The sequence below is a fragment of the Polistes fuscatus genome, unplaced genomic scaffold, assembly GCF_010416935.1.
Source record: "Polistes fuscatus isolate 324 unplaced genomic scaffold, CU_Pfus_HIC Scaffold27, whole genome shotgun sequence".
NCBI lineage: Eukaryota > Metazoa > Arthropoda > Insecta > Hymenoptera > Vespidae > Polistes > Polistes fuscatus.
In genome coordinates, this window is record NW_025113104.1 from 1436780 (window position 1) to 1460700 (window position 23921).

Sequence of the window (23921 nt, forward strand, 5' to 3'; positions counted from 1 at the left end):
CAAAAGCTACTTTAGTGGCAGGCCGGCTAAGCACCATATCGGTAATTGTAGTGCTCTACCTTTATCTTACCCACCGTCGGTAATTGCAGTTTTCTACTTTTACAACACCGACCGTCGCTAATAGTAGACTTCAAATTTATTTTACTCTACGTCGATAATACTTTATATTAAGGTTACTGACGGTGAATATTATTAAAATAGAAACTGCCATTAACAAACGGTCAATTTATTTTTAAAAAATTTATTTGTTTCATTTCTAGTACATGTGTGTTTTTATTGGATTTCAAGATAAAAAGACCGAACGTTTATTCAAAGATGTATTTGTTAAGCTGCACTACGATTAATTTGGTTTTAATTACCCTTTTTGTTAATTTGTTATTTGTCTATCATGCAACAGGTATCCATTACTTTTTATACATATGATTATACATATTTATTAATGTATAAATAATCTTAAGAGACATTAATTTTTTAGGAGAAAATAATAATGTTAATAAGAACAGTAATAGTAATAAGAATATTAAGAATACTAATGTAGCATTACAAGATAATACTCCAAAACTTCCTGTAATAACTGATGCAGAGAACAGTAATAGTAATAAGAACAGTAATAGTAATAAGAATATTAAGAATACTAATGTAGCATTACAAAATAATACTCCAAAACTTCCTGTAATAACTGATGCAGAATTACAACGAATAACAGAGGATTTGTTTCAAAGAGATACATGTTGTATTTACAGAAATATAACTGTGAGTTTTCAAGGATGGATACAAAGAGAAAATGTAACAGACAATGCTCCAAAACCGTAGGACATTTCAATCAATTTATTATTTTATACATTGTATTTAATTTACTATGTAATACCTTTTTTACTTTAGTCTTTGATAATTTACTTTTAGATTGTTTAGAGTTCCCACGACTGTTTTGTCACATCCGACAATAGATAAACTAAACAAGCTCTTTGATAATTATGAAGTGGATATAAGTAAAACAGAAGTTGTGACCAAAGAAGAAAGCGCAGAGGAAGATGATTTTATTAACACTCTTTTATCTTCCGACATATTAACAACGGTTATGAATTTTCTTGCTACAAAAGGTTACTTCGCAAAGAATACGCAGACTTATAAAACTATATTGAAATCTATTTGGTTCCAACAATACTCAAGAATTAAAGGATCGATTGGTAGTTCAGGATTTGAGCACGTATTTCTAATAGAGAGAAAAAAGGATAATAGTATTATTGGTTTACATAATTGGATTTATTTTGCAAAACAAGAATCGTTAAATAATGTCAATTATCTTGGCTATGGACGCAAAGTTCTTTTCGATAATGTAAGCTACAGTTTTTTCAAATAAAAATCTTCTATTATAGAATTTAATTTACATTATATTAAGGAAGAAAATTGTCTTTTCAGAAAGCTGCACTTGCTAAAATACATTTCGACTTTAAGCAGCAACATAAAGTGTCATCGATGTTGATTGGAACATTACCGGAATTAGAAATAGCTATTTATACGCTATGCTTTTATACTAGACCGAATGAAAGATGCAGAATATCTTTTGCAGCACATAAATTTAATATTCAAACACATAAATGGCAATATAATAATAAAAATTTGGTTGGATCTGCATATCCTCTTATCTAACAATGACAATATATAAGAAAAACGTATGTTTTTTCATATTAATAAAGGTATTATGGTTTTGTTTGATTTTATATAATATACATATGTATTAATCATATTAAAAATTTATCAGTTTGTTAGACGAGAAAAAATTGTACAATTTATTGAAATGAGACAATAGCAATCGATATTTGCGTGAATAGCAAATTCGAAATATTTAAATTTTTAGGAAAGGATGAAGAGAGAGTTTATTTCAAACGTAAGGTAAACAAAAACAAAAGACTAGATAAGACATAAATTGATATCTTCTTAACATTTGAGAAATGATAAATCATAATAAACGTTAACTCAAAAGAGCCATAATTTGTAGCGATATGTTATCTGACAATGTAAAAGAGGTTGTAACTTTTCAATCTTTATTAATTGGCGGAATTAACTTAAGGTAAAAACTGGCGGTAAATATTTAAACTAAAAGGAAAATGTTGGTTCGATCGATCGAATCGAGACAATCTTTTATGTTTTTTCTTACGTCATAACTGTATCGTGGATACTTTGTTAGATAACGCATTGAACGCCTGTATTAATGGTTACGTGGATAAATACAGGTTAAAGCCAGTTTAATGATTATATCAACAATGTCATGAACTTATTATTTTTATTTTATTTTTCAGGTCGCATTGGATATTTCCAGATCAGAGCAATATGCACGAGAACAGAAGAAAGATTTAAGTAAACAACCAATTGCATATCTTCTTATCTAAAAATTTCTATTATCTGATTGGTCGATTCACGTTTATCGATGTATCTATTAGCCAATAAAAAAGTAAGTTTGCCCTTATATTTCTAGGGAATCCGTAATGTATTATATGCGTATATTTATGTATGTGTTCGTAAATATGATTATTGTCAGGTGTTGGCTAACCTGTCAAGGAAAGTAGAATCGATAGGGACGAGCTTTCGGTTGCTTCGAAACTTCGGGAAGGAAGAATCAGTGGTACCCTTCACTTGGAGAAGGCCATATCCCATAAAAACACTAGCCGAACCAACCGGTGACATAATTCATTGAGACATATAGATGCCAGTTAAAGAGTCAACAACATCGAGTTTTCGAAGAGATTTAACCCAACAAGAGCAATTCTACAAAGCCTGTCAACGAAAGTAACGGTAAAAATAAACGTACAACTTTTTCTTCTTCTTCGTCAAGCTAGTTTTTAGGTGCGTATCATTCTAATATTTCCCTAACTTAAATTCTTTTCAAAATTGTTCTATGGAATGCTACTACGCAATAAATTTTTACTTTTTTCATGGATGAAATACTCAACTGGATCTTAATTCGTAATAGATCGTGTGTTTGAAATTTGACAGGAACTTTAGCGATCTTGCTACATTTTACATCATCCCTTTTTCCTTCCCATGTGTACTGTGCTGTACTTACATACATGCATAAGCGACCCTTTTCTAGGGCTCATACCAGTTTATTTGTCATTTCAACCTTTATGCTTAAACTGTATTTTTTTTTACTTAACTTTAATTTAACGAATGCTACATTAGTCATAAACTAGAGTTTATATTTCTTACTTTTATTTTTATTTACAAATATTTACTTTTTCATCTTTAGATAAATATATAATTATATGTGTCTCGCATCTTTGCAAGGGTAGTCTCGAGCTCAAATCGATATCTTCCGCGTGTTATCTTTGTCATTATTAATATTACTATTATTAATTATCATTATCGTCTAACGAAAAATAATTAAAACGAAGAATCATCTGATTCATCATCGATTCAATTTAATTAACACAATCTTTTTATTATTCTTCCGAAATAATAAAAAAAAAAAGATTTGTTTGGTTTGTTTTCGCGCTCATTTTCATTGTCACGTTATGATGCCGGCCGAACACGATCGGAAATACCCGAACGTAAACGAACTTCTCGAGTACAGTCGGAAGAACAAATGTCTTCGACAATCAATGGATTGCGATCAAGCGTGCAGAGTAAAAAGGAGCGGATAAAAATAATATCAAAATAAATTAACAAAATCTCTCTTAGGCCTATGAACTTCTGCCAACGATGCAAAACTGGTTTCGAAAAATGATTGGGCTTCATTCAACGATCGTATCGACGTGCTTTTGTTTATTCTCCCCTTCTCTTTTCTTATCCTTTCTATTTCCCCTTTCAACCCCTTTTCCCCTTCTCTAGTATCTAGTTTCAAGGTATCGGTTTACGTTCCAATTATTTAATAATGAAATCGTGTTAAATGCACATATTATATATTATATTGTAGCACCAGAGGTGTCCTTGAAAGCATACTTTTGATACAAGAACTATTTGCGTTTGAAATGAAGATATATATATTTAAATAAATATTTAAATATTTAAATATATATATATATACGTCTTATTGGATACGGTTAATTTTCAAATATTAATATTTATAATTCTCTTGTGTGTACTCTTTCCCTCTCCTCCTCTCTTCTATTTCTCCTCTCCTATTTTTTGTGCTTTTTATTTTGTATTATATATATAAACATTTGTTTTTTTTGTTTTAATTTGAGAACATTTCGTATTGACTAATTTGAATCATTTGCATCGATAGCATTTAAGTGCTATCGAAATTAGATAGCCGGCAGCATTGAACGACTTCGACGACTCGAAGGAAAAAAAGAAACATATAAAAATAAAAAAGAAACAAGAAGAAAATATAATATGCAATATTGTTGTATCGAAATGACTTCACAAGGAAAAAAAGAAATTAAATCAAAAATTTGCCATACTGTTGAATTAAAGGCGTATCACGCGCATTTTTATTTATTAATTTACGTGCGCAAAAATGTGGAATGAGTTATAATTATTGTAATTAATCGTACCGAAAGGGATTAACATTCTTGGAAAAGAAAAAGAAATGATTACAAATAAAATAGAAAAAGATTTGCAATATTGTTGGAGTTTGACGCGTCAGGTATTATTTTTTATTTCAAAATTTATGCTCAAGAGAAAAATGAGTTTAACTATTGTATTTCAATTAGACGGGAAAAAAGTGGGAATTCACAATTCCTGTTTTTCATTCTAAACGTTAATAAGACAGGAGAAAGAGAGAGAGAAAATATGTAAGGAAAAAAATGAAATTTCAGATACCGCGTGCACGACGCGTGCCAATCTTCCTCGACATTTGATCGCGCATGATTAATTAACAGTGTATCACGTGATGAAGAGCTGACAATATACTCACTACTTGCTTCCTTTTTCCTCTAGATCATTATCATTATGTTGTCAGAATATTGTATTACGTCTTCTTCTTCTTCTTCTTCGTCTTCTTTTTCTTCTTACTCTCCTCTTTTCTCTCCTCGCCACTCCTCTTCTTCTATCCTTTTCTTTTCTTATCTTACTTTTCTGTGCTTTTTATTTTTTACTTTTTTTTAATATCAAACAACACAGTATACATATTTTCAAAGTTATTAATATTTATAATTCTTTTTACTCTTTCCCTCCCCTACCCTATTCTATTTTCTTTCTTTTTATTTTGTATTTTTATATGAAGCAATTGTGTAAACATTGATATTAATCTAGTCGATCTATTTTAATACAATTTATCTTTACTTTTTATTATTTTTGCACACGAACTTATATTAGAAACAAAATTTAGACGAAAAGTATACGCAAACAATTTTATTTGCATTTGTATGCAAGATGGCTATTATACGGGGTGTTACATTTTATCATGTTGATTCATACTAAAAAAATTCATCGGTAAGTTTAATTCCTCTCATATTTTTCGTCAAACGATATTGTATTGATTTGCGGAGAGTATAGAGTCATACTTAGAACGAACTTTGAACTCGAATGAATATTTTTAATTTCTCTCTTTCTCTCTATTTCTTTTTGAGAAATATTATTTGCTAATAAATTAATGATCTAGACTAGATAATCGAATATTTTGGATTTAACGCGATGGGGTTTGAAGTGTCGGATATTTGATAACTAAATAGAATTCATAACGTGTTTGTTTTAAAACATAAAGAAGGAGAAAGAAAGAAAGAGAGAGAGAGAGAGAGAGATTGGAGATTCGTGTTGAACTCTAGAGTCCACGATGGACTTGATTATGTTTATTGACGTCGATGCTGTTATCATTATAATGAAAAAAAAAAAAAAGGAAAATAAAAAGAGAAATAAAACGAGTAAGAGACAAGACTTAAAATATAAGTAAAAGCAAGTAGAAAAGATCGACCTATCTGCAGGAGTACGAACATATATATGATCGAGCTTAATCTAACGAAACTTACATTTAAACTCGTAGTTGAAATTATCGTTTTATTTAACGATATATCATTGCTCGAAATTCGAGGGCAAAGTTGAAAGTTCAGGTGTGTCTAACGAATAAAAGATAACGTTAGAGATAATAATGAATATATATAGTTCATATTGTATCTAGTTTTGTAGCAAGATTTTGATTTGTCGGAAAAAGATTGGTTCTTATCGTCGTTTAAATTCCTTTTTATATATTCGGCACGATTTATGTATATCATTTTATTCTCGTTCCTTTTTTTTTATAAAATAGATTTCTTTCCTCTCTTCATCCCTCCTTACTCGTGTACACGCGTTTTATCGCGTTGAACATCGTTACGAGATATAGTATTTGAGTAATAAACAAAGAAAAAAAAAACAGAAACATCTATTCATCATTTTTATTTCGGAGTTGCGTATGAATTTCGAAAGAAACACGAATTCTCTCGGATCATTTTGAATAAAGTTTGAACAAAATTCGGAAATATCATGTTCATCGTTCATCGAGAGCATCATCGTTGTCGTTTATTATTAACAATAACAGACACAAAATCAAATAGAGAGTGGGAAAGAGAGAGAGAGAGAGAGAGAGGGAGATGAAAACACGAGGAGGAACGTGCTTTTCGAGAATGAATCGCGATAGAGGGAGATAACCCTGTGTTCTTGGTGGTAACGAGAATGTCTTCTTTGATGTAAGCGACGAAGTGGGGGTGTTGCTAGTGGTGTGGGAGTAAGGAGGGTGTTTTCTTTCTCTCGGTGTTTACGGTGGAAGCTGGGTTGTGACGGCAAGCAATGGTCAAGAGGTCGCGGCCCCGTCATTGATACTGTCTTAGGAACAACGTACTTTGGACCAATTCGCAAAAACAAATAAACGCAGACGGAAGAGACATGTTTGATTCAGTATCGTTTCAACCACGTTACGAGATTAAACGCTTTTATTATTATTATTATTGTTATTATTATTATTATTATTATTATATCTTTCTCTTTAACGTTCACCAACGCAAACCGAAACACACACTTTTTTTGTTTATATTTTTCACGTTCCATTGGATTCTCCCTTTTCTCTTTCTCTCTCTCTCTCTCTCTCTCTCTCTCTTTTAGATTAACCCTATCACTTTTTCCCATCGCGATATAATCAAAGAAGCTGACCGATCATAGTCCTTTAGCCTACTGATTAACAGCAACGCACAACGCACATCAGCAATAGAAGAAGCTCAACAAATAACAACAACAACAACAACAACAACAGCAACAGCAACAGCAACAGCAGCAGCAGCAGCAACAGTAGCAGCAGCAGCAGCACCAGCTACACAACTACTACAGTTACAGCAGCTGTTACACTTTGAGAGAAAATAAAAAAAGAGGGGAATAGAGAGATTATATTGAGAGACGACGTCCTTCGGCATCAGTGCACCTTAACCGGAGTTGCGTCGGCTCTTCTCTATATATATACACGGGTTACGCGGATATACGTAGACATTAGTGCAAAGAGTAGGCGAAGAAGTAGAAGTGTGCGCGGATCTCCAATTAAACAGAGAGAGAGACCGACCGACCCCCCGACACGTGACACACCTGAGAAGAGAAAAAAGACACGCGTGTAGAATACGATAGAAAGAAACGCGACGCGTTCCTCATTTTTTTTATTAATTACAACAAATCAATCAAACAAATACCAAACGCGGCATATATTATACGCGAGTGAACCCTTCGCGGAGATACTAGTTGTTTTTTTTTTTTTTTAATTAAACGTACTTTTTTTTTTTATTTTTCACTTTGTTTTAACTCTTTGGTTGGTTTTACCTTTTGTCCCCGTAAAATAAACAACACACACGTAGAGTACACCAACAAAAAGAGAAATAATTTCGTTTTGTCGTGATTGACAACTTCTTCTTTCGTTTCCTACTTTGTTCTTGTTCTTCTTCTTCTTATTTCTTCTTCTTCTCCTTTGAATTAATCCTTGAGAAAAGAAAATAAACGCGAACATGTCTAAGATGTCGACGACGAAAAAGAATATGCTCGACGGCATGTTCACAGAATCGGGAAGCTTCACCTCCAACGGAAGCATGATCGTTGTGAGCAACAGGTTGCCGTTCGTGCTGAAGAGAAACGACCTATCTGGTAAACTGGAACGAAAAGCCAGGTTAGTAGTGGTAATGATAGTAATAATTGTAGTAGTAGTAGTAGTAATTGTAAAATGAACACTGTTTGTCCTTGCACGCATTCTTATCTTTTCTTTTTCTGTCTTTTTCTTTTTGTCTAGGCGATCTAATGATAAAAAAACAAAAGAAAAAGAGAAAAAATACACCTGGTCTTTTCCTTCTATTTTAACTCGTTCATTGCTTCGCATTTTTTGTTCTTTTAAATTTCTTTCTTTCCTTCTTTTTTTATCGTTTACTTTTTTACATTCGTTGATCTGCATTTTCTCGGCGATCGAAGAGATCGAATCGACGAGAAGAACACAATTCATTTGGTTTATTTTCACGATTATGATTGACAAAGTTTGTGCAAGCACAAGAACAATTCTGATGACTCATGGAAACACTCGCCAATATGTTACCATTACTTAGATTATCTATAATCTAATTTTCTTCAATTTTCTTAGATCATCTGTCTAAGAAAAACTCGTGATCCTATCGTAAATTAATCTTTTATTGTCTTATTAACATTAGAGCTAAAAAAAGAAACCTATCATAATAATGCAATTTTCCCCCTCCCCTATCACTTCTTTTTAATTTTATTTCTTTAAATATAAATTCGTATGATGTCGTGTAAAATATGTTTGATTTATTTTGAGTTGCAGAAAATATGGAATATATATATATATATATATATATATTTTGATGATTCATATTTTTGTATAGATGAACAATTTGACTCGATCTTGGCGTATAGTGTATTTAATAATTAATTAACGTAGAGAAATGATTTATTGAAATGACGCCAAATAGGGATGACGCAAAGGGGATCGAAGGGATCGTAATCGATATAAAAAAAGAAGATACTGTTCTCGAAAGTTACTGTGCTTGTGACCTATTTTTAATACTTTCTTTTCTTTTCATCTACACAATACTCTTATTTTTCTTATTATTAAATTAAATTGTCTTTAGTTGAAATTATTTAAAAAAGAAAATAATTAGCTAACAAATGGCAAGAAGATAAGAATAATAACCTACTTTTCTTATTTTACGATATAAATATACGAACAACTTATATTTACGTAAATAAGAGACACGAGTTTCCTTGAAATCATTCACGCGAGATTTTGGTTGATTTATCATAGAAAACAAATTTTTCCGCTTTAAGGAACAAGTGTGTCACGTTCATTCAGAGATAAAAATTGAAATTTTGTTTAGGAAGACAAGTTGAAAAGATAAGAAAGAAGAGAGAAAGAGAAAGAGAGAGAGAGAGAGAGAGAGAGAGAATCAAACTGATATCACTTTTATTTTTTTCAATTTCGATACGTTTTCATTATCGATACTATTTGCAGGTCTTAATCTAATAAATTATTTAGTATTCAAATCTATTTTTAACAAAAATGTTTACATAACGTTGTCAAAGTTAGAAAGAAAGAGAAGAACACCTACTTAAAAAGGAAGAAAAAAAATAACGTACGCGATATTTTAAAAAATACGTAATTGTATGATAACTCTCTCTCTCTCTTTCTATTTTTTTTTTGTTTCCAAGTTTAAAGACTACTAGTTGAGAGGTCACGTTGATCAGAATTTCAAGAAAAGATAATACGATCACGCAATATTGATTGCATAGTGCATGTGCGTTTCACGGATGATACATGCGGAAAGTCGGTGATATCAAAAAATCATTTGTTTCTTGTCGTAATATAAAAAAAAAAATAATAAAAAAAAAAAGAAATAGAAAGAACGATAGAGAAAGAGAGATAGGAAGATTTCAAATTTTGGAACTATATCTTATCGTATACTTATTTTCGAAGATATTCTACAAAACAACAACTATTTCTATCTTCGTTGACCAACATATTACGTACACCATTCTCTCTCTAACTAATTCTTACAATTTATGATCTCTCTCTTTCGGATTTATTATTATTGATTTTCGATTTAACACGACATCGTAAATCGTAACCCACGGCAAGCTACGATAAAGATGATATTTTTCATTTTCATTTTTATTTGATATGTATATCTCTCAGGAAAATGTGTGTGTTTTCCAATACCGATGTTTGTTCTAGTTATATCGATTTATAAATACATGTATAACCAATTCAATTGACTTGTTCTTTTGAGAAGTTGCACTTGAAAGTTGCACTAGCAATTACATTTTTTGTCCCTCATTGTTATCCATCCCATTTTTTTCTTGTTTCTTTCTTTCAAAATTATCGAAGTATTATATATTCTTCATTATTATTATTATTATTGTTTGTTCCCCAGTGCCGGTGGTCTCGTAACTGCGGTAGCACCTGTCGTAATAAGTGGAAATGGAGTTTGGGTCGGATGGCCTGGCATGCATATGGAAAATCCAAATGAACCGATTCCAGAATCGGATCCTAACGATCGTACGCCAACTGCCGGCCTTTTATCTCGTAAGGTGAGGGTTTAAAACAATATTATAATTTAATCCTCATTTATATTTCTTACATTCCGATCCGATGTTAAAATACGTTGGATCATTATTCGAGAAGAATATTCTACAATTTGGTTCGCGAGCTGATTAAAAATACTTTGAACTCGTGGTAGAAACGTTACTATTGAATTTTGATTCATTTTTATTCGATATTATTAATAGACGGCAATTTATTTTCGTCCTCGGTTATACCTACAAGCATGCTGCGAACATTGCTATTAATAATTTCATTTACTTTACCTTCGTGTGTTGTATCTAGATATATGTATGCATGTGTGTGTGTGTTGGTGTATTCTGTATATACGAGTTTCGATATTATTTCTAGCATATTCGGATGAGCATTGTTCTTTTTTAATGTAAATCGTTATTTCGAAACTTTCATTAGAATTAGTCTGAATGATATTTAACTCGAAACGTTAATGTGTCGATGACGTGGACGATTAGTATGCGATAACTAAAATATAAACGACGAGATGAGTATTGGGTATTTTGCCCTTGGCATTCATCATACCTGCGACATTGTCTAATAACTTTTGATTCTTCCTTCGTATTATTTTTTCTTCTTCTCTCTATGTTTTTTTTATCTTATCGTCTAATTCAGAAAATAATTTCGCGAAAGAGTTAACGACGTAAACTAAACGAAACGGAAACTAATTAAAAACAAATTAGAAAAAAAAAAAAACAAAAGAACGCGACAATAACTGGCAAACTGAGCGGTTTTTTAAAACAACACATTTTTTTCTTTTCTTCTTACAATTATTTAAATACAAAGTTAAATGTAAAAAAGAAAAGTAAAAAAAAAGATGTTAGTTATCAATTTAAAGTTTCATGAGATCATTCGTCTTACAGTTTTAATTTGCTTGCACATTACCGATTATTCTCAGTTTGTTATTGTGTAATATCGAAATTGAAACACGTGTTTTTTTTTTCTTGTATCGATGCGAGTTATTTATGAAGTCGAATTGCACGTATCATGAAACTTACGAATCAATGCATGCAATGTATTCCTTGTCATCGCAACATGTTAGAATGTATGTATAAAGGTCTTTAGATGATAATTCGTTTAAACGATTCACCCCCCATTGATTTGCATTAATTACGGACTGAAAATCATTTAAACTTCTTCTTCTTATTATTATTATTATTGTTATTGTTATAGATAGGATGACCGAATGACGTACACTCATACATAGATAGACAAATGATACTTGTGTGTGTAAATTGATTAATAGACAGTTTGAACGCGTGTATATACGATTACCGATAACACCGTTTGTCTTCTTCCTTTTCTTATTTTTCTTTTTTAGTTGCTTTATCGAAATTTTTATTTAAAAAAGAATAAGAGTATAAAAATTCAAATTCAAATATATGTTCCGTATATTTTTGTTCGCGACGATAAGCCAAGTTTCATTTTCCGTTCATCGATTATATTCCTATGCGTCACATTCTTTTCTAATACATCTCAATCGATATATTTTATTTGCAATTCGCTATTACCTAACTTTATATATACGCACAGTTTGTCCAGTTGACCTGTGCACTATTAAAATAATCTTATTTCTACTGGAATAGAAAATTTCTTTCATTGATACGAGAGGTCGATCCAATCAAAATTCTACAATTTTGTTTCAAGCTTGTTCGTAATAAAATAGATATCAAACAACTTTGAAAAATTCAAACGAATGATTAAAATTTGCTTATAAAACGCTTAGAAAGGAAGGCAAAAAAAGAAATTGATTGAGTCACGAGGAATGAACGTTAAGCAACGATCTCGCGTCGCGATAATCGTGTCATTAGGTCATCCAAAAGTTATCATTTTCTGAACTAATAAGCATGCTTAGAAGCGTGCTACCACATTTTCGTCTGACGTAGAAATTTCGCGGTCACGTTGGGCCACGCGTTAAAAGCATGACGCTTATCACGTGATAATCCGTGATATATTTTACACACTTTCCTCTTTTATATTTCTTTAACGTTTTATTATTTTATTTTGAATATTTTGTAGGTTGTTGCCGTACACGTAGAGCCTGGTATCTTCGATTCTTACTACAATGGATGCTGTAATGGGACATTTTGGCCGCTATTTCACTCGATGCCAGATAGGGCAACTTTTATCGCTGAACATTGGCGTGCATATTCGACCGTCAACGAAGAATTCGCAGCCAAGACTGTGAGTTGATTCTTAAATACTTAATACTTATGAAAAATGTACGCACAGACAATAATGATAGAGAAAGAGAACAAAACGGCAATTGATTTTTTTCTTTATCGTGTCCATTAGGTTGGTGCTTTGGAGATGGTTCACAAGGAACAAGCGAATCCAACAAATGGTACTCCTCTTGTCTGGATTCACGATTATCATTTGATGTTGGCGGCCAATTGGGTTAGACAGGCTGCCGAGGACAAAGATCTCAAACTTAAACTGGGTTTCTTCTTACACATTCCATTTCCACCATGGGACATTTTTAGACTTTTCCCATGGGCTGACGAGATACTTCAGGGTATGCTCGGTTGCGACATGGTCGGCTTCCATATACAAAATTACTGCTTGAATTTTGTTGACTGTTGTCAAAGGAGTCTCGGCTGTAGGGTTGATCGTAAAAATTTGTTAGTTGAACACGGTGGTAGAACCGTACGCGTTAGACCACTCCCAATCGGCATACCTTTCGATAGATTTGTTTCTTTAGCTGAAACAGCTAATAAAGTTATGCTGACCAATCAGAAAATTGTTCTGGGAGTCGATAGACTCGATTATACCAAGGGTCTTGTACATCGTTTAAAAGCCTTTGAAATGTTGTTGGAGAAACATCCTGAACACCGTGAACAGGTAATTATGATTTTACTGATTCGTGTATTTCTTTCATAGTTTAGGATCTACGATTACAATGGCATTGTTTGATTTGGCAGGTCACTATGCTGCAAATTGCGGTACCCTCAAGAACGGACGTAAGAGAATATCAAGATTTGAAACTCGAGATGGATCAATTGATAGGATGTATTAATGGACGTTTTACGACACCCAATTGGTCACCCATTCGTTATATCTATGGTTGCGTTAGTCAGGACGAATTGGCGGCTTTCTACAGAGATGCTGCCGTTGCTTTGGTTACTCCATTAAGAGATGGCATGAATTTGGTAGCTAAGGAATTTGTTGCTTGTCAGATAAATACGCCACCAGGTGTTTTGATAGTATCACCTTTTGCTGGTGCCGGTGAGATGATGCACGAGGCTTTGATATGTAATCCTTACGAGATTGACGAGGCTGCTGAAGTGATTCATCGGTAAGCATATTTTCTTCTGCTGCTTTAAATGATCCCGTATTAAATTGTTTGTTCATTTCTTGACGGTTTGTTCGATCGACAGGGCTCTTACCATGCCGGAAGATGAGCGTACTTTAAGAATGAATCATTTGCGCCGTCGTGAAAGAATTTACGATGTTAATTATTGGATGAAATCTTTCCTTCAAGTAATGGGCTCACTCGAGGAACATGATTCTGTTGGTGCTACGACGATGCAACCGGTAACAATGGACGATTTTGATGATTACTTAAGCAAGTAGGTATTCATTAAAGTTATGCGACGTGCATGACACTGGGCCCGACCAGCGCATGCGCTTTTCAAACGGGTTTGCGTTTTATATACGAATTGTTGTCTCATATATACTTAAATATTTTTACACATTGTATACCGGTAATGATAACGGTAATAACGCTTATGGTAATGTATTCACATTGCGTAAATAATTTAGCGTTCTTTTAAAAAAAAGAAAAAAGCATTTTTAAATAAAAGTAATTGAAAAAAAATATAAAAAGTCAGCATGAGTTTGGGTTGCGTCGTAATACGGAGCTTTTGCCATCGTGCGTATTATAATGAATTGTACAAATTTGATAACGAGTCTTAAGGAATCCACGTTCCTGGGAACGATCAACACAACAAATTACAAATGAATCTAAGCGGGGTTTTTGATGATGGAAAAATTTTGGCGGGCCCGCGAATGCGACCACCTGACTCATGATGAAAGCCAGGTAACGACCCAGTGATAACACATGTCCCCTAGGTACATCGGCCATGATCACAAATTGGCTCTACTATTGGATTACGATGGAACCTTGGCACCGATTGCTACCCATCCAGATTTGGCGATCTTGCCGTTGGAAACGAAAAATGTTTTACAAAGGCTCTCCAATTTGTCCGACGTTTACATTGCCATTATATCCGGTAGAAACGTGAATAATGTTAAATCAATGGTTGGTATAGAAGGTATCACTTATGCTGGTAATCACGGCTTGGAAATTTTACATCCCGATGGAAGCAAATTCGTTCATCCTATGCCGGGCGAATTTGAAGGAAAAGTTGCCAATCTTATGCAGACTCTTCAAGAACAGGTACATTTATTGCGCGTTTAGTATCTCTTTCCTTTATGTTCAATATTTTAAATAAACGTTTTTTTCTTCTCTTTCCTTTATCGCGATTTACAAATAAAGCTGTGCAAGGACGGTGCATGGGTAGAAAACAAAGGAGCCTTGTTAACGTTTCACTATCGTGAGACACCAATGGAAAGACGCCCGGAAATGGTGGATCAGGCTAAGAAATTAATCGAGGACGCCGGTTTCAAAGCATGTTCGGCGCATTGTGCCATCGAAGCAAAGCCACCAGTCGAATGGAACAAAGGACGAGCTTCCATTTACATCCTTCGGACAGCTTTTGGTTTGGATTGGAGCGAACGAATTAGGATCATTTACGTTGGTGACGATGTCACCGATGAGGATGCTATGAGAGTTAGTATAATCACTTATTTCTAATCCTTTGAATTCCATTTTTTCTCCAACAGAAAAAAATCTTTAAATAACAAGTAAAAATAATTAGCAGAGAAATATGGTATAGTAGTGATAGTAAATAATTATTATTGTCACCCCGTACGAGTTTAAGGTATTAAAATATTTTTTATAATCATTTATTTACAATTTAATTAAAAAGACATTTCTTTTTATTATAGGCGTTAAAGGGTATGGCAGCAACCTTCCGCGTAGCTTCGTCTCACATTATTCGTACATCGGCAGAGAGACGTTTGCCAAGTACAGATTCCGTTTTGACTATGCTAAAATGGGTCGAGAGACATCTCAGTAAGCGTAAACCACGTAACAGTATCGATATTCCATCATCAAGATTTCGGCGCAGTAGTGCAGGTGTCACCATGGAGATGTCATACACACCAGAATTAGAATCGTAGGCGTAATCTTTAATAGTATGTAAATTGTTTTCAACAAAATATGTAAGTGTGCCGATCTGATATCTATGACCAAATCGGATCAATGTCGCCAGGCTTAAAAAAACACAAAAAAACATAATGTACTCTTACCATATAGTAAGGATAAATATTATAAATGATGAGAGAGAAAGAAGAAAACACAGAAACGAAAACCAAAAAAAGAAAAAGGCGATAAGTAACAAGTATCTTGTCTGTAAAAAAAAAATATAACAAACAAAGAAAAGTATGCACGATCCATAGATCGATTGATATCGAAGAGACTGTAATTTTGTAGAAACGTCGATCGTTTACAAAAAAAAAAAAGTAATCCTTGTTCCTTCATTATAATTTTCACGAGTATACGATCACAAACTTCCGCATGTGTGTGTCTGTGTGTGTGTGATGACGGTACATAAAATATATTTTACATAATACATAAAAGAGATACAAGTATAGAAGATTTTAAAAATTTAGTTATAAAATGATATTGAATCTGTCAATGTGAAATCAAATGATTTATTGTAATTCCTTTCTTTTGTTCTTATTTTTTCTCAATAGATGTTAATTTTAGGGAACTAGTTGGCTATTAGCCTGAGTCAAAATTAAACATATCCAAAGAATTTTTTTTGTTCTATTCAACGTGATAGAAGAGAAAATCAGCGTTGAGTGTTCTATTCATTAATTAATTGAACATTTACGTCGTCTTCATTAATTGTACATTTACAAGAAGTAGAACATTGTTGTTTGAACTTTCATTAGCTCTTACGGTACTCATGAAGAAGAAGAAGAAGAAGAAGAAGACGACGAAAAATATGAAAATGCTAATAATTTAAAATACATTGTGGTACATTTTTTTTCCTAATTTTTACTATATTTTTCTAGAGAGGACAAAAAAGCGCAATAATAATAATAATAATAATAATAATAATAATATTTCTATAGAAAGAATTTTCTCCAAAGGATCTACCGATGTTTTATACGTCTTTTGCTTTCAACGTTATTTTGATATGATAATTGTTAAGATTGAAATCAACAAGCAATGGTTACTATGTAAGATGTGGTGGTAAAGAAGAATAATTTATAAGAAAAATTTAATTGTCAAGTGTTTTCTTTTTCTTTTAATTATATATATCGTCAAGTATCTTTTATTGTATACTTGGGATACCTATCTTTTTAAAAAAGAAAAGAAAGAAAGTAAAATCTTGTTTGTTAGCAGATAAAGTTTGTTTTCCAATAGAACGACGCGTCACCCCGTTTTAATAAAACTTAAGATTTATTATTTCATAAATTCTTTCAATTTCAAAAGAAATTTCTTCTAAACAATTACAGTGCCAATTTGAGATCTCTCATATCGCGCAATATACGTGGTAAACGTTAGTAATAAATGTCAATTTATTTAGGGATAAGGAAATCAAATGAAAGACATAAAAACGTCACACACCTAACGTTAACATACACCTAATCTCTTTTACATGTGAATTTCTCAAAACAACCATATAGAAAAATGTGTGTATGAGCGATAGGATTCGCTAAAAAAAAATATGAACAATAGTATACAATCGAATAAGTATACAATATAATATTCTTATAGATTTTTTACTTTTTCTAAATAGAGTAAGTCGTACCGAATGTTCATTTTTTTTATAAGTTTTATCGAGATTCTCAGAAAAAAACATCATTGATTGATGATCGATTATTTTTCTGTGTGAAATATTTTTACAAAAAAAAACGAATGATTATAGACAAGCAACGAATTGCAAATCTCCCAACTTTTGAGAGACACAAAAAAGAAAATTTGATTCATCGATTCTTCGTTCCCACCGATCTTCTCCAAATTTATATTATATATGTAAATACATATATATGTATACATATGCATGCAACACATGTATAACAAAAATATATGCAGTAATACATAATTAAATACATGTATTTCGGCATTCCAACGTTAAATCGTATCATCGAATAATATAAATAGCAAAAATATTTTATCAAATACGTGAAACGACCAAGAATAATTATTTTTTCCACGATCATTGATCTCCTTTCTCTCTCTCCTCGTATTTTTTTTATTTCTTTTTCATTTTCCTTGTTTAATTAATTAAATCTATTTTGGAAACGAATGAGTAACGTCTTACGGTGTGACTGATATTATTATTCCATATATTCTATATCTTGTATCGAGATTTGTTATTTGAAATAGATATAATTATCGCGTATGTGTAGACACGTTACGCACGCACATAATTAAATACACGTGTATATCCGACGAGCACGAGCCCGCACATGTAGTATATGTAAAATTATTTTACATGTATATAAAAAGGATGAAAACCCCACGCGATTATGTATGTGTATTATGTATATATGTACGCATGATAGTATGTATAGAAATATATACTATACACAGGGAGAGAGAGAGAGAGAGAGAAGAAGAACGCATGCATTTTTACAAAAATTTATTGTAGTACCTCATGATACTTCCAATGATTTTAATTGAAGGCATTCAGAATGTGGAGAAATAAATGTCCTCGAAGAAAATTTTGATCTAGTGTCCATGTATTATGTGATTTTAATTAACGTTTATTATAATTATAATATTAAATTTTATTTTATTATTATCTATAGATGTATCTACAGATAATTATGTATATAAAAATTATATTGAAAGAATCGAACGTATATAGTTGAACAAAAATTATATACATATTCAAAACTAACGCACACGTTGTCTCTGTGTGTGTGTGTGTGTACGTTTGTGAGTGTTTTTTCGTTTTATCATTCAATTTCTTTTTCGTTTACAATTATATCAATAGTTCATAGAATGAGATCACTTAGCAATCATTTTATTTTTCTCTGAGTAACCTTTGCTTCTGTCGTCACGTATCGTAATGACCGATTAAAATTGTTTTGACGATGAAGTTTCTGAAATGGGTCGGTGATTACTGCAACGACCCATCGCGAGTATCGCCAATACCAAGAATTTCTTTTATCAATGTCCGAAATCCCGAACGGAACGTTTGATTAATTATTTTCATTAAATAATACTTTTGTTCCTACATATTCACATACACACATAACTTTTATGTATTTATCTATGTCTAAACTATATTCTGTAATAAATAGATAAAAGAGTACATATATAATATCAATGAAATATTACGAATGTTCATGGAATTTAGATGTGTTTTTAAAAAAGAAATCTTATAAAACACGACAAGATGCTTAACTAAAAAAAAAGACATATATAATTTCGTTTACGTCAAAAACTGTAATTAAATTTAGATAAAGATCCAAGGATTTTATAATTAATGCCACTAACGAGAATTATTATTCTTCGCAAGATAAGTTATTAATATTTCTTAATGTTACTTATATAATTTTTGTAGCATGCATTTTATTATCATTATTTGTAATATATGTTAGTATCTATTAATTATATTGTCGAATTAGTTATTAAATTTTTGTAGTCTGTGGATCTCTCATGCAACAATCTTATTGTGGTAAAATCTGGAATGGTATTACTTTCGATTTATTCAAATCTAATTTACAATTAATAAAAGTGTCACAGGGAAGTTGGACAGATTAAAAATCTTTAAGAACATTATTTCGATTATATTGAACGTTTCGTCCCTTCATTGGGACTTCTTCAGCAACTGTAATTTTATTATAACTTTTTTTGAAAAATATATATTATAAAAAAATTAAAAAGAAAGTTATTTATTATTCCTTTATCGTTAATGTTCAGAGTCTTTTACATATTATTACGAAAAGATATATATTCTTATATTTTAAAAAAAATATAAAAAGTTAATCTTTATTCAATCTCAAAAGTTATTCTTTATTTGTCATATGATAGAAGTTAATGCGAAGTCTGCTATTAAACAGTTCGTATGTTTTACGTAAAGATTTCTTAATGATTAAATTTTAATTTTTCTTAAAAATATATTTTATACATATATATATATACATAAACTTTAACATTTCACTTAAATATGAATGACTATGAAGAAGATTATTTAATTCAAACGGTGAAAAAGTAAGCTACTCGAGTGAGCCACTATAGTGGCCATGGACCTGGAAAAAATAATCGAAAAAGCCACTTTAGTGGCAGGCCGGTTAAGGCGATATCGGTAATTGCAGTGCTCTACCTTTATCCATCGACCGTCGGTAACTGCAACCGTCGGTAACTGCCATCGTCGGTAACTACCACTGTCGGTAACTGCCATCGTCGGTAACTACCACTGTCGGTAACTGCCACCGTCGGTAACTTTCCTATTTTTAAAACATCGACCGTTTTTAATGAAAGTTTGTAGTTTAATAATATGGACCGTCAGTAATCTGAATACAAAGTTTCACCGACGTAGAGTAAAAAAAATTTTGAAATCTGCTATTACCGACGGTCGAAATGATAAAGGTAGAGCACTGCAATTACCGATATGGTGCTTAGCGGGCCTGCCACTAAAGTGGCTTTTTCGATTATTTTTTCCAGGTCCATGGCCACTATAGTGGCTCACTCGAGTTGCTTACATTTTCACCGTTTGAATTAAATAATCGTCTTCATAAGTCATTCATATTTAAGTGAAATGTTAAAAAGTTTAATATATGTAAAATATATTTTTAAGAAAAATTAAAATTTAATCATTAAGGAATCTTTACATAAAACTAATTAACTAATTTACAATGTTTATTATCGATGTATTAAACTTAATTAATATTTAAACAATAGTACATTTGTTTAAATATTAAATAGCTAATAACTCTCTCTCTCTCTTTTTATTTTTATTATATACTTAAGTAATACTCATTTTATTTAAGTTCAAAGATATAAATTACAATATGTACAAAAAATAAATGTTCCTTTGGTCAGTTTGGAACACGAGTTATCGAATTCTTAGTCGAATACGCTAACAACATTGCCAAAGGTGTAGAATGCAGTTAATGCAACTTAGATGCAACCTCCCACCATAAAAAATTAATAAAATGGCCGCAAGATGTAAGTGCAATCGGTTGTAGAACCTAAAAACAATTTGTCTAGAAAATAATTTGCATTAATTTTGATAATGGTCAATATTTTTTGGGTGTTTGCGTTATTGTCGCGTTTTTATCATTTATTGGTGTTAAGCTGATCACAGAATTAAGAAAAAGATGTGTAATTAAATGCACTTATTACGAAAGGTGTTGGTGAATCTCGTCGTTCTTGCTGTTCTTTTGGTGATACTTTATTGTTATCAAACATCATCAAACGTTTCACGTTGGATCGTGGGTCAGGGTGAAAATCAAAATGTTGAAAAATCTACGAACAATGAATTCATTTCAACCACCTTAAAAGAGACCAACGATTTGTTTATCAATATAACTTCAACGACAATCAGTTTTCCAACTCCTACGATAATTAACACATATCAAAATAAATTGTATTACAATGTTTGGTGTATATTCACCAAAGTTGGTACGAATTCACCGATGCGAAAGAAATTTCACGTTTTTACGGAATCATTGCTTGCATTAGCTACAGTGGATATCGCATTTCATGTGATAACCGATGATGATAGTCATACCATTGCGGATACCATAGTGCAAAATGTTATGTCGACTACTAACAAAACTATGAAAGTAAGTTATATCATTTTGTATTAGTTAGATTTATATTTGACTGCTTTGTTCAGTTATCATTTTTATTATAGGTGCAATATTATAACGTACACGAGCTAGCTCAACAGTTGGAGGATATAGTTTCAGTCATGTCGCCGCATTTCAGTAGCAAACCTGGGACATACTACTCAGATGCACTTTTCTTTCTATCTCTCGGCTTGCATAGAATAGCTCCGCCCGATCAAAAAGTAGCAGCTATGTTTGATGCGGATACAAAGTTTTGTAAAGATGTTAAAGAATTGTTTCAAGAGTTTGATCATTTTGGGGAAGAAGCTCTCTTCGGTTTAGCCCCAGAACTAAGTCCTGTATATCGGCATGTTTTGTACTTATATCGTAGCAGACACCCAAAGACCATGTTCGGAGAATCACCTCGTGTGGGTGGTTTTCCTGGTTTTAATAGCGGTATGATCCTATTTCATTTAGAAAGATTACGTAAGTCTTCCTTGTACGAAAAAATTGTTACTAAAGATAGCGTAGATGCTATGACTAATAAATATCATTTCAAGGTTTGTATTAATTAATATTAATTAACAAAATTTTATAGGAATACTTTCTGTATGATAATGAAGATTTTGTTTTTTACAGGGTCACCTGGGGGATCAAGATTTTTATACAGTATTAGGTATGGAACGACCCGAATTAATTTATAACATTGATTGCGGCTGGAATAGGCAATTGTGTACGTGGTGGAGGGACCGTGGTTACTCTGACGTATTCAATAATTATTCTCTCTGTAACTCGGAAACTAAATTATGGCATGGGAATTGCAATACTCCTATACCTGATCATTAAGTATTACAAATTGTAAAGAGAGTGCCTTGTATTCTTCAAAAAGTTATGAGAACAAAATATCGCGAATAGTCTAATTATTTGTTTAATCTGTGATACAAAGTAAAGTATATTTTTTCTTGTCGAGTGGCAATATATAATCCAGAAACTTCCAATTATATTAAAAGAAAAGAATCTTTTTTAATACGCAATATTTAAATCTTGCAATTTAATACTAATGTTAACTATTAACAGTATAATTATTGTATTTCTATGGTGCATACAAAATATATATCGTGTTAATACTTCTTTTTTATAATCAAGTATGTAATACTTGATATAATTATAAATATTGTAATCTTATACATGTTATAATGATATTTTGTATCTGTTATTTTTCTATAAGTAGTAAACTATAGTTGGACTAAGTTTCAATAAGAGAATAGATAGATAAATTGCCTGGAATAAAGCCCTGGAATGATTCAATGAAATATCATTTATTTAAATTTGATAGAAAACACTTGGTATTGCTAATAATGGAATACACGACTTACGTATTTTTAAACTCGTTGATTGAGGATTTTTTGATTAGGAAAAGAAGAAAATAATAAAACAGCAGAATATTTCGTAACGAAGATAAAAATATAAATGACCGTGATCGAGTAATAACAGAAACGTATATATTCTGTATCGAAAATGTGTTAAGGTATACATCATACTACAGAGTTGTAATTTTAGCAGCATGTTTACAATAAAAATAGTGTTTGCTGTTTATTTGTTTTTCTCTCGCGTTATGCTGTAAAAGAAAATTTTCGAAAGGTTGTTTTTTAAATTTTATATAAACGTATCTATCGGTTGCGTCTAACTGCTTTGTCATAAATCGACTGACCAGACTTCTTCAAAGACTATACTTCGTAATTATTTAAATAACATTCATTCTATAAATCTAAATTCGTTGTCGATATTGTAGAAGAAGAAATGTTACCTTTGGTCCCGTTTATAGAAACTTAATAAGTTATATTTATAATGCAAAGATTTAGATATTAATTAATAATAAAAATAATAACATAATAATAATAATAATAATAATAATAATAATAATAATAATAATAGTTATAATAATGTTAGCCAACACACACGAAGTTGCTATTAGTATTTTAAATATCATTCAGCCATAACTAAACTGGCTTTGGTGCATTTCTTTTCTTTTTTTTTTTTAACAAGTATGACTTGACCAAAGCTAGAACCGAATGACCTTGTAAAATTAAAAACTTAACAAACTTTTTTTTTCTTTTTTTTCTTCATTACTTTTATAACAATTTAAACGATCATAGATCGTTCCTTCGATAGAACAACAAGCATTGATTACCTTTTACAAATAAACATTCCCAAACTCGATCTAACGATCAATATTTGACGCAATTAGCAGTACATATATACATGCTCGATCATATTTTATGACAACATACCAGTGTCATCAGGCTTTCTGTACAATATATTTACACATAGTTTAATACGTAGAATGACTTTTATAGAAACATCTATTCGAAAGAAAGAAAGAAAGAGCGAAAGAACAAATCTCAACGTAGAAAATAGAAAGAAATGAAATAATAATGGTCAATATATTATTGAAAGAAAAAAAATATTACAAATGGCACTATCTTTCAAATAAATGAAAATGACAAACTTTTCTGTTTTGTTTTTTGTTTAACGATTATTCAATTCAACGGAATCTGTT

At 31.5% G+C, this 23921-nt stretch overlaps 3 protein-coding genes across 7 annotated transcripts; all 3 read left to right on the forward strand.

The window, feature by feature from the left end:
• Positions 1–189: 189 nt before the first annotated feature.
• Positions 190–1710, forward strand: LOC122518987 (poly(U)-specific endoribonuclease homolog). The gene is made up of 4 exons (XM_043638132.1): positions 190–397; positions 476–809; positions 904–1336; positions 1420–1710. The coding sequence occupies exons 1-4, from the start codon at positions 316–318 to the stop codon at positions 1648–1650; spliced, it is 1080 nt and encodes a 359-aa protein (XP_043494067.1). The 5' UTR covers positions 190–315; the 3' UTR covers positions 1651–1710.
• Positions 1711–2353: 643 nt separating this feature from the next.
• Positions 2354–16192, forward strand: LOC122518986 (alpha,alpha-trehalose-phosphate synthase [UDP-forming]). Of its 5 annotated transcripts, none has more exons than XM_043638129.1 (11): positions 2354–2452; positions 2540–2844; positions 7080–8053; positions 10320–10476; positions 12518–12682; positions 12794–13339; positions 13420–13793; positions 13876–14067; positions 14570–14897; positions 14997–15290; positions 15509–16192. In XM_043638129.1, exons 3-11 carry the CDS (start codon positions 7896–7898, stop codon positions 15740–15742), a joined length of 2448 nt encoding a protein of 815 aa, XP_043494064.1. In that variant the 5' UTR covers positions 2354–2452; positions 2540–2844; positions 7080–7895; the 3' UTR covers positions 15743–16192. The 5 variants fall into 5 exon arrangements, with proteins under 5 accessions (XP_043494064.1, XP_043494063.1, XP_043494066.1 ...); XM_043638128.1 differs by having other exon boundaries at positions 2540–2793; XM_043638131.1 differs by having other exon boundaries at positions 2355–2452; positions 7948–8053.
• A 4482-nt stretch (positions 16193–20674) lies between these two features.
• LOC122518881 (xyloside xylosyltransferase 1) lies at positions 20675–22264 on the forward strand. The gene is made up of 3 exons (XM_043638009.1): positions 20675–21376; positions 21448–21921; positions 22001–22264. Exons 1-3 carry the CDS (start codon positions 20921–20923, stop codon positions 22205–22207), a joined length of 1137 nt encoding a protein of 378 aa, XP_043493944.1. The 5' UTR covers positions 20675–20920; the 3' UTR covers positions 22208–22264.
• Positions 22265–23921: the final 1657 nt, after the last annotated feature.